The sequence below is a fragment of the Pieris rapae genome, chromosome 6 (genome assembly GCF_905147795.1).
Source record: "Pieris rapae chromosome 6, ilPieRapa1.1, whole genome shotgun sequence".
Classification (NCBI taxonomy): Eukaryota; Metazoa; Arthropoda; class Insecta; order Lepidoptera; family Pieridae; genus Pieris; species Pieris rapae.
In genome coordinates, this window is record NC_059514.1 from 3684998 (window position 1) to 3701897 (window position 16900).

General features: G+C 33.9%; 1 protein-coding gene across 1 annotated transcript in view; it reads right to left on the reverse strand.

Moving 5' to 3' along the window:
* LOC110995717 (protein unc-79 homolog) overlaps positions 1 to 16900 on the reverse strand; it is a 41843-nt gene that overhangs the window by 16037 nt on the left and 8906 nt on the right. The window contains exons 11-31 of the mRNA XM_045628648.1: positions 16760 to 16891; positions 15790 to 15915; positions 15457 to 15578; positions 14643 to 14832; positions 14100 to 14199; positions 13592 to 13747; positions 12653 to 12755; positions 11640 to 11761; positions 11129 to 11234; positions 10238 to 10359; positions 9147 to 9275; positions 7822 to 7902; positions 6942 to 7079; positions 6435 to 6581; positions 5231 to 5367; positions 4547 to 4729; positions 4063 to 4219; positions 2947 to 3148; positions 2006 to 2212; positions 1011 to 1139; positions 255 to 354 (exon numbers count right to left, since the gene is read on the reverse strand). Of these exons, the coding sequence (XP_045484604.1) occupies positions 255 to 354; positions 1011 to 1139; positions 2006 to 2212; positions 2947 to 3148; positions 4063 to 4219; positions 4547 to 4729; positions 5231 to 5367; positions 6435 to 6581; positions 6942 to 7079; positions 7822 to 7902; positions 9147 to 9275; positions 10238 to 10359; positions 11129 to 11234; positions 11640 to 11761; positions 12653 to 12755; positions 13592 to 13747; positions 14100 to 14199; positions 14643 to 14832; positions 15457 to 15578; positions 15790 to 15915; positions 16760 to 16891 (2889 nt within the window). The remainder of the gene's footprint in view (positions 1 to 254; positions 355 to 1010; positions 1140 to 2005; positions 2213 to 2946; positions 3149 to 4062; positions 4220 to 4546; positions 4730 to 5230; positions 5368 to 6434; positions 6582 to 6941; positions 7080 to 7821; positions 7903 to 9146; positions 9276 to 10237; positions 10360 to 11128; positions 11235 to 11639; positions 11762 to 12652; positions 12756 to 13591; positions 13748 to 14099; positions 14200 to 14642; positions 14833 to 15456; positions 15579 to 15789; positions 15916 to 16759; positions 16892 to 16900) is intronic.

A 16900-nucleotide genomic window follows, 5' to 3' on the forward strand; every position in this document is an offset into this window, starting at 1 on the left:
AGATAAAGATATTTAAAAATATATATATATATTATAAAGATTCATTTACTTTTTGTTGGTGGTAAAAAAACAATACATGTGATTTAAAGTGAAAGCGGTATGTATCGATAATTGGGTTTGAAAAATGCTTAAAATCATCACGTGACTAATGTTCGGTCGGTCCATGTAATAATGAGATTTCAACTCAATGAAATGACACATTCAATTTACTTTATTAAATTTCCGACAATTCTGATATTCGACAAGAAACCTACCGTGATAAAAACTGCATCAGTAGAAAAACCAGTAGATTTGTGGTTTCCTTATCGGCCTCCTCCAAATCGACGGTTTTGGGCATCGCCGAGGCTGACTCATCTGTCGAACGACCCGACATAGAATGAATTTCTATAAATAAACCATTTTTTTTAATAATATTTGGTTCATAGTATTTTTTTCCTTTAAACAATCCATTTAATAATTCAATACGTGTAATTTATGCAAACGTTTGGAAACAATCCATCTGAAGTTAGGTTCTGACTAATGAGGGCACGCACGCCTACCCAGAAGATGTCTATTAATCCGCCGCTTAAATAAACCCATATGTAATGAAAATGTTTCCATTTTATCGAGTAAATTGTACGTTCGCTTATTTAACTTTTTGAATACTTATAATAACGTTTTAAATAAAGAGATAAATAACGTTTAGAAAAGAAAAACCTGAAGGAACTTTATAATCTACTGGCAAAGACTAACTGGCAAACATTTGCTTTATTGAAGAATTAACAAAATAATGAATACTTTTAAATATCTTATTACTAGTACAAATAAAAAATATTATTTTTTGATAATAAAGCTTTAGTCAGTTGTAATATTCCGAAATTTATTTTCCATTTATTTTTAAGTCCCAAAACTATATGTAGGTTTAAAATATCCAAGAAAATTCTTGGATATATATGACTACAAATTTTACACATATACACATTAAAAAAAGAGAAAAGTTGTATGTTTGAAAGATTCCAAAAAGATCATACCATGAGCACTGTTAGTCTTCTGCGATGACGCCTGTTGGGGCGTCGGCAGCAACTGACCCAAACCAAACCGCGATGTTTTGCGCTTCAGTAGCGGCGCCGAGTATTGACGTGAGTAAATCTTCTCGCGCTCTGAAATATACGTTTAAGGTCCTTTTTAAAAGGAAAAATATAATAATATAATATAATTATTACCCAAGACCAACAGAAGGTAGCCAATATTGTATCTTTATTTTTTTATAGGACAGGATACAAACGTAAATTTGAACAGAAGTAATAACCGCCGCCCATGGACAACTGTAACGCCAGGGGCCAGCGAGTGTGTTGCCAACCTTTCAAGGTATGCTCTTTTCTAGAAGGCCTATAAGTTGATGTGGTTTTGAAATACCTGTACTGGGATTGGTTCCACAAAGTTAAATTCCATTAAGTTAATTAATCTACCGGCAGTAGATAATAATTTCTACACTTTTATTATACATACTAGCGGATCCGACAGACGTTGTCCTGTCTATACGTCTTTAATTTGAAAATTTCAAACCTTTTTTAATAAGCTAAAACATTCTGGACCATTTTGATGAAAATTATTATTCAAATGTTATGACAATATCTAACGATCCAGCACATGGTCACACACGATATAACACAATGATAACAAAACTTTTTTTTAATTTGATCGCAGCGCTGTCGGGACAGACTAAAATTAAAATTCGAATATTATTTAAAATTTGACAGTGCGATGGTAGCGCCGTCTGTCGGATCCAATGTAAAACATTCCAAAATCAACAACTACTAATTAATTAAAAAAAACATTGTCCAGCGGACAAAATTGTGAATCTAAACCATTCTCGAATCTCCACGAACACACACAAAAAATTTCATCAAAATTGGTCCAGTCGTTTAGGAGGAGTTCAGTCACATACACACGCACACAAGATATATATATATTAAGATATAGTCTCCAGTATACGATTATGAAAGTTTTCATAAAATAATATTACCAGCTGGTTGCGGAGGAACAGCGGCTGGTGCACTAATAGTCCGTTTATAAGGCCACTTAGCCCCGAAGGACGCAGACAGCGAGCGCGCGTGCGTAGTCGGTGCGTACGCGTGCGCTGCAGGCGAACGCGCCGCTGCGCTGAGGGCTTCGTGCGCTCGTCGGACTTTGTATAAAAACCATTCAGAACTTGTTGAGCTGCTCACGAACTCTAAGAATGGCAAGAATAAAATAAAAACGATGCAATCTGGACGTTTTGTAATATTAATTAGATTTGAAGAAAGCCCAAACTCGATTATACAAGATTTAAAGAGAATGACGAACATGGTCGTTATTATTATATATAACTATTGCACGTATGCTCTAATACATAGTGCATACGTGCAATAGATAAATTAAGGGTCGCTACATTAGGTTAAGAATAACTTTATTTCACATAAGAATTGCATACATAATTCACTTACTGAGAAACGATACATACTAAGATTAATAATTATTAGTCCTTCGATTTGATCTGTAAACTCAAACTCAAAATAACTTTATTCATATAGGTAAATAAGTACACTTATGAGCGTCAACAGAAAATATGTTTGATTCTATATTTACATTTACAACTAGTTCAGAAGTATGGAGCTAAGAGCGGGCAAGATAAACTGACAAAAAACTCTCCGCCACTTTTACCTTTAATAAGGCTATTTTAGCTTCTTTTTTTCAGTATAAGGGTCTGTTTCACAATGTCCGGATAAGTTCCAAATAAGCTATTTATTACTTATTGGTAGGATAAAAACTATTTTTGCGTTTCACGATTGTCAGATAGCGCTATTTGTCATGAAATGCGAAGTATCTTATTCGGAAGTTATATTTTTCGAATAATTTATGTGTTGCATAGCTATTTGGTACTTTATCCATACATTGTGAAACAGGCCCTAAGAATTAAATACTTACCCCTTAAATTCGAAAAATCAACAGTTTTATTTGTATTGATTTGAGCTTCTAAAAACAAAGCCTCAAAGCGATTCAAGAAGAACTCCCAGGTGAGAATTCGTCTGTCGCTTAGTGTGTTGTGTAGTTGGTATATAGACTGGAGGATCATCGGCCGATCTACTATCACCAGATCGAATTGGGCTTCGAGACAATAGAGTAACAGCTGAAAAGAAATAAGAACGACTTTTGTAAAAGAGCTTTGACTTAATTACTATGCTATGTGAAATAACTAATAATAATTGAGAGACAGACTTGACATAAGACAAGTCAATGGAGCAAAAGACGCGAAATTTTATATAATAATAATAATAAATCACTTATTTCTAAGAGTCATTATCGTTATATCAAAATACTAAAATTGTTTAAGCATTCTTTGATAAATTATACTTATATTAACTTTGTTTTAAATATACCACGGAATAATTGTAATCTAGTCGGATAGAACAATTGTATAACATATTTTCATATGAATAAAACAAAATATTTCGTCCTATATAATTATTCCCTTAAGAGAACTAATTATTTGAGTCAATAAACCGAGCGTAGTGAATATAAGTCAATTTGTCCCTACTTTCCATAGAACGCGTTTTGGCATTTTTAAGCAAGAACTTGCTCCGTCTGGATCCATATATTAATTTATTCATAAGTAATTTTTCTTTTGTTAAATTTGTTTTGTTTGATATTTGTGTGATATTTTTGTGTATGTAACCTATAAATGTTTGTCACATTAAAAGTTACATTTTGTTGTTTTTTTACCGATGTATCAGTGTGCAGAGCGTTGGCAAGTTTATATCAATAAAAAAAATTGCGAATTACCGCACTTTTTTGACACACGAAAATAGTGTCAAAACATTATTATAACACTAAAACTATTAATGAACATTACCTAAGTTTAAACTATTCACTAATTTTGTAGAAACTTATTACAACATAATCTTAGCGAAGAGATCAGAAAAAAATTCTTATAAAACTTTCTACATTTAATTTTTCCATAAAATACAAGGAACAGACAATTCTCATAATAGAGACTAAGAAGGAACTTAGATTTTCGTTAAGTTTAATTCGTATAGAGCTTACCTCAATAGCATTATCGTGTATTGTACCGATATAGAGAGTTGCACGCTGCGCCACGTATACGTTGATGTCATCCATACTAGATATTAAATAGCAGAAGGCTGTGGCTAAAGCCGTTTGCAATGGAAGACTGGACTTAATAGGTGATCCATCCATAAAACTGCACAAAAATCAATCTTTAAAGTTGAAATTTAATAATGTTACTTTAAAAATTTAAACAAAAAATTATGTACACTACCTTATACACTATTGTCGCTCGTAAATTCAATTTTACGTAATATTATATGTGTCATAGGCGTGTCAACACGATAGTCAAATTATATATTCAGATACATAGAATGCTTGATTTTATTATGTATAAATAATGAAATCAGTTATAACGACTAGCCCAGATTTGTTTTCAATACGTCAAACTTACAAAACGGTTTGATAGCTTTTGACGATCAAACTTTGATTGACGTTCTAGAATATAGGCGTATAAGCTTACCGTATAAGCATAGTGACTCTCTCGACAGCTATAAACCGTTTCTGCTCATCATGGTGATGGAAGCTGTCCCTCACGAGCGCACATAATACATCAGCCCCTCCAGGCAACGTCACGCAATGGAGCAACACCGGTACAGCGACCGAGCATATGTGGGATTGCGCCGCGTCACAAACGCTCCAAAGACTAAAAGACAGGTAAATCAGTTGGGACCTTAAATACATGCAATATAGTATATTTAGAGGTTGAAAGTAAACATATGAAAAGCAAAATATATAATATATTTATATAAAATGTAGTCTCTAATGTCGAAATTAAATGGCTGATGCCAATAAACTAATCTATGACGTCATTATCTTCAACAATTTGACGGCAGTTATCATTAATGGAAACTGGATACGATAATTTCTGACGCTGAATGCCGACATATACGTAGTACGTATACGTTGTATCTTTATTTCGGATTTATATCATCGTGACGAATGCTGGGAGTAGAGTAAATGGATCGTTGCATTCAAACTTTAATTTCACGACGCTATGAGACACTGAACAATGACTTTATGTATGGTATTTTTATGAAATGAGATGGGAATCGTTCTCATTTCTTAAGAACAATAACAATGACATAATTATAGATACAAAAAACAATTTAACAGTAACTTACTACAGGTATTAATGTACACTTACTTGTCAATAAGAAGATTTTCTTGGCACCAAATAAGAAAGCCTTTATGTTCAGCCAATGCGTCAGTGTTCAACACCAGCACTTGCAGACATTGCAGGAGGTAGTATAGCACATCCGGTCGAGTTGTGTTCTTAAGCTCCTAAAATAATCATTTCTGGTTTAGTATTGGACTGAGCCAAATCCAACAGTAAACATCTGAAAATATTTTGAAATAAAATAGACAAGGAGAATTATTAACAACTAGCACGCATTGCTTGTGGCGGCGTCCATGCGTCGGGTTGTCTCTCTCCCTAAATTATGGCGAGGGGGCCGATGGCTGGCCATGCGACATACTCGTGAACGGGTGCTATTTGTGGTGACTGGTCGTACTTGAATTCGTGTAAGCGGTGATGTTAGTTATTTCGACTATGTATTATTTTATTTTTTGTTTTTAATTTTATTATCATTATTAATTACTTAAATGTCATGTGGTGTAATGGTTGCAGATCTTTACAAACGTTGTGTAAAATAAAAAAACTTGGCGATTAGAACGAGCGGCGGAGAATTTAAATCCAGCACTTCTCTTCCGTTCTACACCCTTGATTTGAGAACTGGCAATAAATGTAAAATTAGAAGCACTTAATGCAAATTTCTTTTTTTGACGTTTATAAGTGTACATTGTGTAACCTATATGAATAAATTGATTAAATTATTTTTGAGTTTTGCATTATGGAAACCTGCAAATTCTTTTCTAGCGAAACAATAAGAATTCGAAGCAAGTCAGTAACACGTTTGTTTTAAAATTTATCAATATGAAAGACAGACCAGAGTCTTAATTTAGATGATAACTCCCGATTCATAAATCCTGAACAATAATCATAATTATTATTAATCCACTCCGTATTTATTTTCTTGTACGATTAAAATAATGATGGGACTTACTCATACAAGAATATATATCTGAAGAATTTGCTGGTATGTCGACTTAGGACAGAAACTCGGGAAAGTTAAAAAAATTGTTAATATGCCTTTAATAATTCACTAGAAAACTACTGCTCCGGTAGAATGCCAGATACTGAAGCCTCTAGCGCGGCCTTCTAGGAACTACGCTACTGGGTTTTAGCAGGTCCCGGAATAGTAGATTCCGGTGTACTACTAGAAATCAGAAATGTTCAGAAATCTTCAAATCTACTTTGACTATTACGATATTCGCTATTTTGAATGTACCTGTAGCAACTGGTGTATGTATTGCAGCTCTTGTGGCAATTCGTCAATGCAGAAGTGGAACCGGCCAGCTGAGGTCGGCCAGAAATTTGTGATATCGTCATCAACGGACTCCGCTTCGTGCTCCCCTAAAAGATTTGGTGTGGATACCTATTTACAAATATAGTATTTAATAATTTCCTTTATTAGGTATTTCGAGTCAAAACTTCTAAAAAAAAAACCATCTACGGCTAATTATATATCGGCCAAACAGCTGCATTAACTAACATATATTTAAGACAATATTGATTCTATCAAACTCTCAATGCCAAAAGGCTCGCCAGTGGGTTGCCGTCCTTTTAAGAATTGGCAGCAAAAACTGCCTTGAAAAACGCAAAGTTTGGCGAACGTCAAGGTGATACGGGTGGAATTTCGTATTTTACTTAGTCTGCGTCAATGAAACTCAGCTTCAGGTATAAATCACAAATAATAAGGTTTCTGCGGGTTTAACTAGGCGAATGGACTACTCACATTTGCTGTAGCAGTAGCGACATCTGTATCAGTAAGTGTGACAGAGTGAGCTATAGCCACGGGTGGCTGTTCCGTAGGAGGGAGCGAGACGGCCATATCCAACTGTTCAGTTATCGTCTCCACGGTCGCCGTCATTATCTTAAAACATAAGCAACTTAGTCTTAAGAACTCCCAATTTACACACGTTTGATAATGTTTTGAAGAAATAAAAATTAGTGGCTACAACTTTATAGGTCTAAGCCTCAGATTTCTGTATCTGTTTCTTGATCAATTATTTTTTCTAATAGGATGATCAGCCTTCTGTGCTTGACATATGTCAATTCTCTCTAATTCATACCGGCTTCCTCACGATGTTTTCCTTTAACGTACGAGTGAGTATAAAATTCGCTCTTAAAAAGAAAAATCCATTAGCGCGCAGCCTTTATTGGAATAGGATTTCTTGATAGAGAGGTGCACGCTTAACCAACAAGGCCAAAGCTGTTCTAATAATATATATTTCTCCTCTATAACATTTTATGGTTTGCCACATTCTAAACATATAATATCGGGGTAAAACATAACCCAAAAATCGACGAAATATGTCTAAATTATCCGCGTTTAATCAATTCAAGGCCTCAACTAAAACATGTAACATGACCATAAAAAAATTATAGTTTGGCTAAAGTACGTAAATGTACGTACGCATACGTAGAGTTTTCAGTACACATAATGTAAAGCCATTGCAAAGCATTCGACTCCATTCATCTCCATTTTGTTGTGTACAGCACTAAAGAAGCCCCATCAAAAGCAATGCATCAACTAGGCAAATACTGACATCAAATACTAGCGTAATACGAGAACAGAAGCTAAAGAGAAGAGAAGATGAAGGGGAAAGACATACTTGTGTGTCGCCAGACGACTTAGTGAGAGAGGCATCCGAACCGACGTCGCTTATTAACGACAGTTGCATGAAATGAACAAACTATACATCTATTACATTTAGCCCTACCACACATGTGCAAGTAAATATCAAGGAAGTTTCTAGATCAAATAAACATACCCCCTTACATTTACGATACATCTAAGGAAACTTTTTATTCAAAATTTAGAGTATTAGATTTTCTATAAAAAACCAGTTAGAAACCAATGAAAACTCGATTCGTAGCAATACAGGACCACTCGAAAACCTTTATTAAGAAATGTTGGATCATCTACACTGGCTTTCTTTGTATGGGGTATGTTTCCATGTGTAATGTATAGGGCTATATGAACTACATTTATAGCAAAATTTAAATCAAATAGACTGTCATTCCAGAAATGGTTAGGTTGTTTGTTTAGTATGAACATCTTTGCTTTAGAATTTGGCTTTAAAATCTACGAACAAATATATACAGTCAGTTCACCTAAACGAAGAAAACATTTTCATGTATAGCTAAGTAAATCATGCTGGGTTTCTTTATGTTGTATAAGGAATAGAATAATTAAATTTCAAATCATGCATAGGTATCTTATAGTAAATAAAGTTTATTTTATTAACGAACGTGGAACACTAATCGATGTTTTAGGTAGGTTAAGAATTTCATTAAATTTTTTCGAAATTGTTTTTTTTTCTACAAATGTTTTGATTTATTTCAAGACAGAATCTCAATTGATTAGATATAAGATACTAAATAAAATTGTCCATAATGCCCCATTTACATTCAGCCGTAGTGAGCAGGGACCAGGGCAGGACGAGTGTAAACTCGATACTATCGACATGGGATACGCGTATACATATGATATATATACGCGATACTTCGTCGTAAGTATTGCGATACTCGATACTATCGACATGGGATACGCGTATACATATGATATATATACGCGATACTTCGTCGTAAGTATTGCGATACTCGATACTATCGACATGGGATACGCGTATATATGATATATCCGCGATACTTCGTCGTAAGTATTGCGTTTACACACTTGTCCTGCCCACTTCCTTGCTCACTATGGCTGAATGTATTTGCGGTATTAGTACAAGTCATAGATAGTTTTTGATCTTTGGGATAGAGAATGTTCATCATTATAACTCGCCCTTCAAGACTATTTGCTTTGAAGTAATTTCTTTGCCCAACATATCAGTGAACCACGTTCATAGTTTCATACCACTTCCATACATTATACATCCTTCCGGCTGTAGTCTTTCGCCCGCCTAACACATTGATCTATTGCAATACATACATGGGGCATATGGGACAGTACTCCGCCAAGAGACGATCTCTCCGCGGGATGCTGCTGAGTAGGAGGTGCAGGTCGCCGGGCGTCTTCATCCGTGGACCGCTTTTCAGACCACGACTCTTCCGCCATGGGCTGAAAGTTGAACATAAATCGCTATTATATTATTTGACATGGAATTTTTTAAGAGACCACAGCACCTAGTTTTTAGTTCAGGAGTTTGTTATTTAGACAAAGTCTTGAGTTTCTTCTTGGCATCCAGTAAAGGCCTAAGTATACCTAAGTATAGAACCAATTACGGCAAAAAAACATTGAGCGTTGGGGGAGTACTGCGGTATAATAGACTCCCAAAAAATGTAAAAAGTGCAGGCAGCCTAGCAATATTTAAATTAAGATTAAAAGACCATCTATTGAGTGATCCCAATCTACGGAAATGAAAGTTCATCGAAGTTCTACCAAGTTTCTTTTTGAAGTGAAACTTCTTTAGAATCGTTGTGATTTCAAACCCGATGCAACGGAAAAGCGACAGTAAAAAGAGACAGAAACATTAATTCATATGATTTAACGTGGGAGAAAATGAGATAGATAAACTTCTTTCGAATCGTCGTGATTTCAAACCGGATGCAGCGGTAAAGAGAGACAGAAACATCAATTCATAAGATTTAACGTGGGAGAAAATGAGATAGGAGGCATTATACAGCCTCTCTTTACTGCCGCTTTTTTTTTGATCGAATTTCAAACTTTCGTTGTTTTAGTTTTTGTCAAATTAAAGATTTATATTAAACTTATAAATTAAAATGTATAATTAAAATATACTGTTTTTAAAGAACACACACATTTAGATAGTGGAAAATGATTAATTTATATTTGTTTTTGAAGGTTTCACTTCTACCATGTGTGAATTGCACAAATGTTTTTTTTTCAAATTGTAACGTTAGCATATAAGTGTTCTCATGTAAGTGACTAATGTCTATTATGAGAATAAATGTCTTTAAACCTAAAGGGTGTTATACTTTATCTCATGCTTTATACATTTGATGTGGAAGTTAAAGAATTAAACCTGCAAAAAGGCGGTAAATCATAACAAAAACGAATACCTCCAGGCCAGGAGCGGCATGTTCATACCGGGGTAGCAGAGCTCGGACAAGGCGAACGGCAAGTTGATGGCAGAGCGCCGCCGCACTGCAGTACCCGCAAGAGACACCCAGACCACAAACCGCTACATATAAAAAAATATGATTATTTTGGAAAATAATACAGTTATCACTTATTCCATTAAATTTTGTTATTAATTTTAAATGGGCATCCTTATTCATCGGCAAAGAAGACAGAGGGTGTAGGCCGAAGGAAAAAGACTAAATAAATTCTCGGTACGGTTTTAAAATCGTCAAACAACACTTATTTTAAAACAAATATCGCAAATTAATTAGAAGAAGCCTAGCACTAGACCCAGACCCTTTTATAAACTATATAATAGATAGATAGATAATTGAAATTGTTTTTTAAAATACATTTCTTAAATTTATTAAAAGGCAGAGATTTAATAAATTTAAGAAATGTATTATAAAGACCCACCCTCTGGGATTATGTCAAAGAAAAGTATCCCTTTATACCATATTATAATATGAGAAAAGTAATAGAAGAAGAAAGAATAGTGGGATGACAATTGTTTCTATATATATGTATAATATATATCTAAAGAAATAATTATGTTTTTCTTAGACTAGATTCTTAGATTATTAATCTAATTTGTGTAACAGATGTTTCATTTATTATATTGATTGCAAGTATGTAGTAAAGACGCTTGTTTCGTTTGTTTATGTACATACATAACACATGTTAGTCATATAAATTTGAATATGAAGATTTTTTGTTCGTACATTTTGGATTGATTACAAATAGAATAGAAGTGATTTTCAAGTGAAATAACAAACTCATGTTTTTTCTTAAATATTTGATTATCGTTCATCATATTTAAATAAACTTACAATGTTCAATAGTGTTGATCTGATTAGATTTAAGCATTAGTCGCAGAAGTTTGGTCGCCTCACTGCTTACATTTTGAATGTTAATACGGTGCTGTTGAAGCTCCAACTACGGAAAACAAATATATTTATATATTCATGTTAATACATAGTATACATAGTATGTAAGTCGTTATATTTGTTAGTATTCTTTGACTATTCATAAAAAATATTAACATTATTTTCCCGTATCACCTCGACGTCCGCCGTTTCACAACTGCGCGTTTTTCTAGGCAATGTTTCGATTTAGGGTCCTTCAAGAAAAGAGCGTACAAATTTTTAAAAGGCCGGCAACGCACTCGCGAGGCCTGTGGCATCGAAAGTCTCCATGGGCGGCGGTATTTTAACATCAGGTGAACCTACTGCCCGTTTGCCCCCTGTTCTATATTAAAAAAATACTCTTGTCAATTTTCTGCCATATTGTTTACGGTGTGATAAAAAGAGACAGATCGTTATTAAATATATATATATATACCTGTTTAAGCAATATATCCAACATAAGAATGCAGCAAGTCAAATTCTGAGGTTTCATTTCATCGTCATTTTTATCGTCCGGCGGCGAGTCGTTTGTTTCGCCTTCTTTTGCTTTTGTACTTTCTGTAAATATATAATATAGCGATATATATTGCCAAATAGTGTTAGGAATATTGAGACGATAATCTTAATATATATAAATCTCCTGTCACGATGTTTGTCCGCCATGGACTCCTAAACTGCTTAACCAATTTTAAATTAAATTGGCACACCCTGAGCAGTCTGGTCCAACTTCAGAGATAGGATAGCTTAGATCTTTTAATTATAGTCGCAATTTTATTTAATTGCAAATTATTAGTTTATTATTTGATACAATTCTAACAGATGGCGCTGTGTTAAAAGTACCAACGTTTCACATAAGTTCTCCTATCGTTTCCCTTGAATAGTTTACTACTATGGAATATAACAAAAAAATTAGCCACAGCAAGGCTTGGCCGAGTCTGGTAGTTTAATATATAAACATAATCTTAACCATTTAAAATGTGTGGCCTAGTGGATTCAGCGTGCGACTCTCATACCTGAGGTCGTAGGTTCGATCCCCGGTGTTTATGAATCATTTTAGTAAAACTGTAAGAGATGGAAAAAAGTACTATGTCACAATGGTAAGGGGTTATGTAGATCAAGAAAGATACTACTGAACTATAATTCAGTAGTTTAAGGATTGGAGTTCAGAAATTCAGTTACTACTAGAATGTTACATTATCCTTGGGCAACATATTTATTTGCAAAATATGAAAAGGCTGCGTCCTAGTATGCCTCCATTAATATTTATATAAGTAGCTGCCACGCCAACATTTTTACAATAACTAGAAAAAAAACCTTTTTTTTCAAGTTCAACGAATTAATTAAAAAAATACCTCAAATTGGTCCAGCCGTCTTCGAGATTTCGCTTAGCAAGTTTTACTTATATGTTAACTGTATTTTACTACATCCAGAAAAAATATAAAAAAATACCTGGTTGAGGTTTAAAAACTTTCTCCGGTAGATTAATAACGCAGTGGCTGAACAACTCGAAAAGGTTTGACAGCGGTATCTTCACTTCTAGTAATGATATTGTCTGAAATAAAATCCTAAATATTCATAAAAAATTAACAAACAAATTAAAATCAAATCAAATAAGAATGACACATTGGTTTGGAAAAATTTAACCTACGCTTGGACTCCAAATTAATTGGGAGTGTTCGGGATTTTTAGATTCTTCAGAGGCTTTGTCACGTCATAATTTTCATACAAATTCCTTTGGTTTTCAATTCCGTAGAATTCTGACGGCTATCATTTTTTGACATGTCAGAGATTACAAAACTTTTTGGCCGGGCACATTTTTCAATTTCAATACGAATCTGGACATCTGACTAACATACATACAGATTATTTGTTAGTCACTGTAACCATTTTATTAGGTGCGGTGCTCAACATTAAAATTAGTTTAATGGCGAGTGATAAATATGTACCTTTTCTCAGAAACAATAAAAAAACTCACAAGTAAAGATAATGTTTTTTTCTTTAAGATTTACTAAACCTGGAATTAATAGGACAGATAAATAAATAAAATAAAGTAGTTAAAGTTTATTCGATGTATTGTTCATGATATTGAAATACTTGTTATTATTATATATCACATAAGTAAATATTTGGATATGCCTTTTGCAATTAAAACAAAAAAAACGTAGCATTTCATTTTTAATTACCCTCAAATGGGTACAGTTTTTACCCTTTTTCGGTGGAGAACTTTTTCGATAAAGTAGCAATATACAATATAATATATGAATTTTAAGAATTCTACGGAATGAAAAATCAGAGTATAGTGTGACAAGCCTGTCGAAAAGTAAATTCGTCTCAACCCTTACAAAAGTATTTAGAGGTAGATAAATATTAAAAGAAATAGTAAAATACCTGAAACCATTCAAGGACCGTCAATACAGTATCCGGTCGTGGTTTGTCTGAGACTTTGATCTTTGCAAAATTGTATAAATTGATTTCATCTCCGCTCACTGCACTGCCATCTGTTTCCAATATCTTTGCGACTGGAACTTTCAGTTCTAGTAATTCCTAAAAAACATTTTTATGATATAGTGTTGAGATGTTTTCATGAATACGAGGTTTTTGAGTACTTTTTGTAAGATTTGAATTTTGCGGATACTTGATCGCATTATAAAAACATATACGAAACGTTCGTGTAAAAAGAACGTACACAAAATTATTTGATTTGTTCAAGTGTGGTACAGCTTACAATTATTCACTGTTTTGTAAATTTATATTAAATTCTGTAGAGTTGATGTCTCCAAATTAAAATTATTCAGTACTCAAATTTAAAATTAAACTTAAAACCATTATTGAAGTTACATAGAAAGCACTAAATCACTTTTTTCTAGGTCTGCACTAAGATTTTTAAATTAATAACCTTTTCCGGTACATCAGTGCAAATTGCCTCCATCCAAGCGGGCATAATCTGGTCCCAGATTGATTGAGTAATGATACCGTATGGAACCAAGCAATATAATCTGGAATATTAAAAATGTAATTTTTTACAAAATAGTTTTATTTTTGAGGTTTCTAAGGTTTAAATACCATATACCGATTCTTTTCCGTTTATGTACCGCCTCGCCTAGTTAGGTAATATAAAATAAATGTTTAAAAAAAGAAACAAAAATAATATGAAAGTCAAAATAAAGGCACGGTATAAAAGCTGGGTAACAGATTATTATTAATAATAATAATTATTGCAGTAATTTTCTTGTTTTTTTTTTGGTTTATTGTTAAATGGTTGTTATTTTTATTTTAGATTGTTATTTTTTTAAATATATTTATCGAAGCTCCTATTCATCTCATATACTTTTACTTTAACCCTTAGCGCAAGAAATGACATAGAACTTTTTGTACTTTAAGCTTACATAGATACTTTTTCTCTTTGTTATGACTTACAAAGCTTGATTTAAAATCCTACCGATTAAGCCCGTCCCTTAAATGATGAGCTCTTGACGCCAATGTGTCCCAATGCCCCGCATGTCGTATATGGTGTGGCGGATGTGGCAGCAAACATGATACTAATACCCTTCGTCTGCATTCGCCTAACGCACGGACCCACGCGCATACATACTCCCATTTCAGCTTTTCTACTGTGTGAGCTATTTCACCTGGAAAAAAACATTATTAGATATATTACATATAATATATAATTGCAATGTATACCTTTATTAACCTAACCTTTCCAGTACTTTATATAAATCGAAGTCTACAAATTATTATTTTAAGTTTAAGTTTTTATTCAACTCAAGAAGATATTCATGTACTATTCAGATACAACTACGTAAATCACATAAAAATTACGCTAGCTGAATTGGATTTCGATTCTACAGGGCCCTTACTACGTATCTAACTACCACAGACAGAGCGCTCGACCATAATAACTCTCAAATACATACACACCCTTTCACACACATTCACTCATAAAAATGAATGAAACCAGTTGTGACACTAAAATTACTTTTTTTAAACTGTTTTAAACATGTACCATGTTTCATGTCAACACAGGGACTCCCTAGTGTTGGGACTTGCGATGTATGAATGTTGTCACAACCCTTTTGTCATAAATCAAGTTTTTAGTATTAAAAAAATAATGTAAGAAAATCGAATTATCGAGACATTTTGAACAAACATATCGAGACAGATTGAATCGTTGCATATTGAGAAATCAAAATACAATACTTATAAGTAATGTTTAATCTTAAGCGCATTCCTATAATTAAAATAACACTGACCCGAGTATGAAAAGGACGTTACGTGAAACCAGTGAAAAAGCACAGAAAGCAATCTCCCCAATACTTCGTCAGGTGTGTCCGGGTTAGGCGTGCAAAGGCCTACCATTAGCCATACTCCATATCTGTTAAAGGAAGATTCTTGAAAAAATCTACTTGCCTATACTGATTTTTAATTCAGTAGAATTGTGACAGCTATAATTTTTTGACATGTTAGAGATTTAATTGAATTTTGGCCAAGCAGATTTTTCAATTTCAATACGATTAATAAAGAAGTTTCTATAAATTTCGATTGAATTAAACGTTTTAATTGATATACGAAATAATAAAATTTACCTTCCAAGCAGTTGGCGATCTTCAACTGAGATGGGGTCAGGCAACTGGACACTCAGCGGAGATTTATTCAATTCCGCTGAACTATCAGGATCCTCCATATTGATTGGTTTCGCTTCTTTGAGTAAGCTATAAATATAATACATAAATGCTCATCTAAGGCTGTAGATTTGATCTCTGGCTGTTATGTTCGCATCTAACACTAGCTCGGTGTACGGTGAAGGAAAACATCGTGAGTAAACCGGCACGTCTCGAATTCAAAAATGTATGTGTCTGACAGAATTTATCACCTTCTTTTGTATGAAATAAAAATGATACCGGAATGCAGTCTGAGGCCAAGACTCATAGCGGGTTGTAGCGACACAGGTTTATTATAATAACAATTTTGTCGACTAATTACTTTACTCAGGAAAATTAATTCAATAATATGCAGACTTTAAGAGATTTATTTATGAAATCGTGATAATCTGCACTTAAGAAAAACAATTTCAATAACGATTTCGTATACTTTCGCTACATTTTCGGACATACCAAGAATGTTTGCGAGACACAATTACAATTTTCGACCTCTATAATACGCCTGTGATCTAACATTTAAGCCACTATATACATCACTATTAGATCATTTTTTTTTAAAAACGGGGCAAACGGGCAGGAGGCTCATCTGATGTTAAGTGATACTGCCCCGCCCATAGACATTTTCATGCCAGAGGGCTCACAAGTCACATTTCCGGCATTTTAAGAATTAGTACGCTCTTTTCTTGAAGGACCCTAAGTCGAAATAACCATTCGGTCTAACCCACGAACCAGAAAGAAGAACTAATTTGCGCCTCGACCAATCAAACCTGATACCCTTGACGTCCTCTTCTTGATCGCATAACGGCAATTGTCATTGTCAGAGTAGGACTTTTGGAAGGTCTACCTATTCTAGTAGCCTTATCAATGTTTATAGAAGTAATCCTGTAAAACTTACCTTATGATAGCTTCGACAAGATTAGTCTGCATATCACTGTCCATCTGCCAAGCAGGAGGTAGCCGAGTGTGAAGCACGTGATCTCCACCACGACGGCTGTTGTGGCGGTTGCCATGGCATTGCTGGCAGTATCTAAAAATA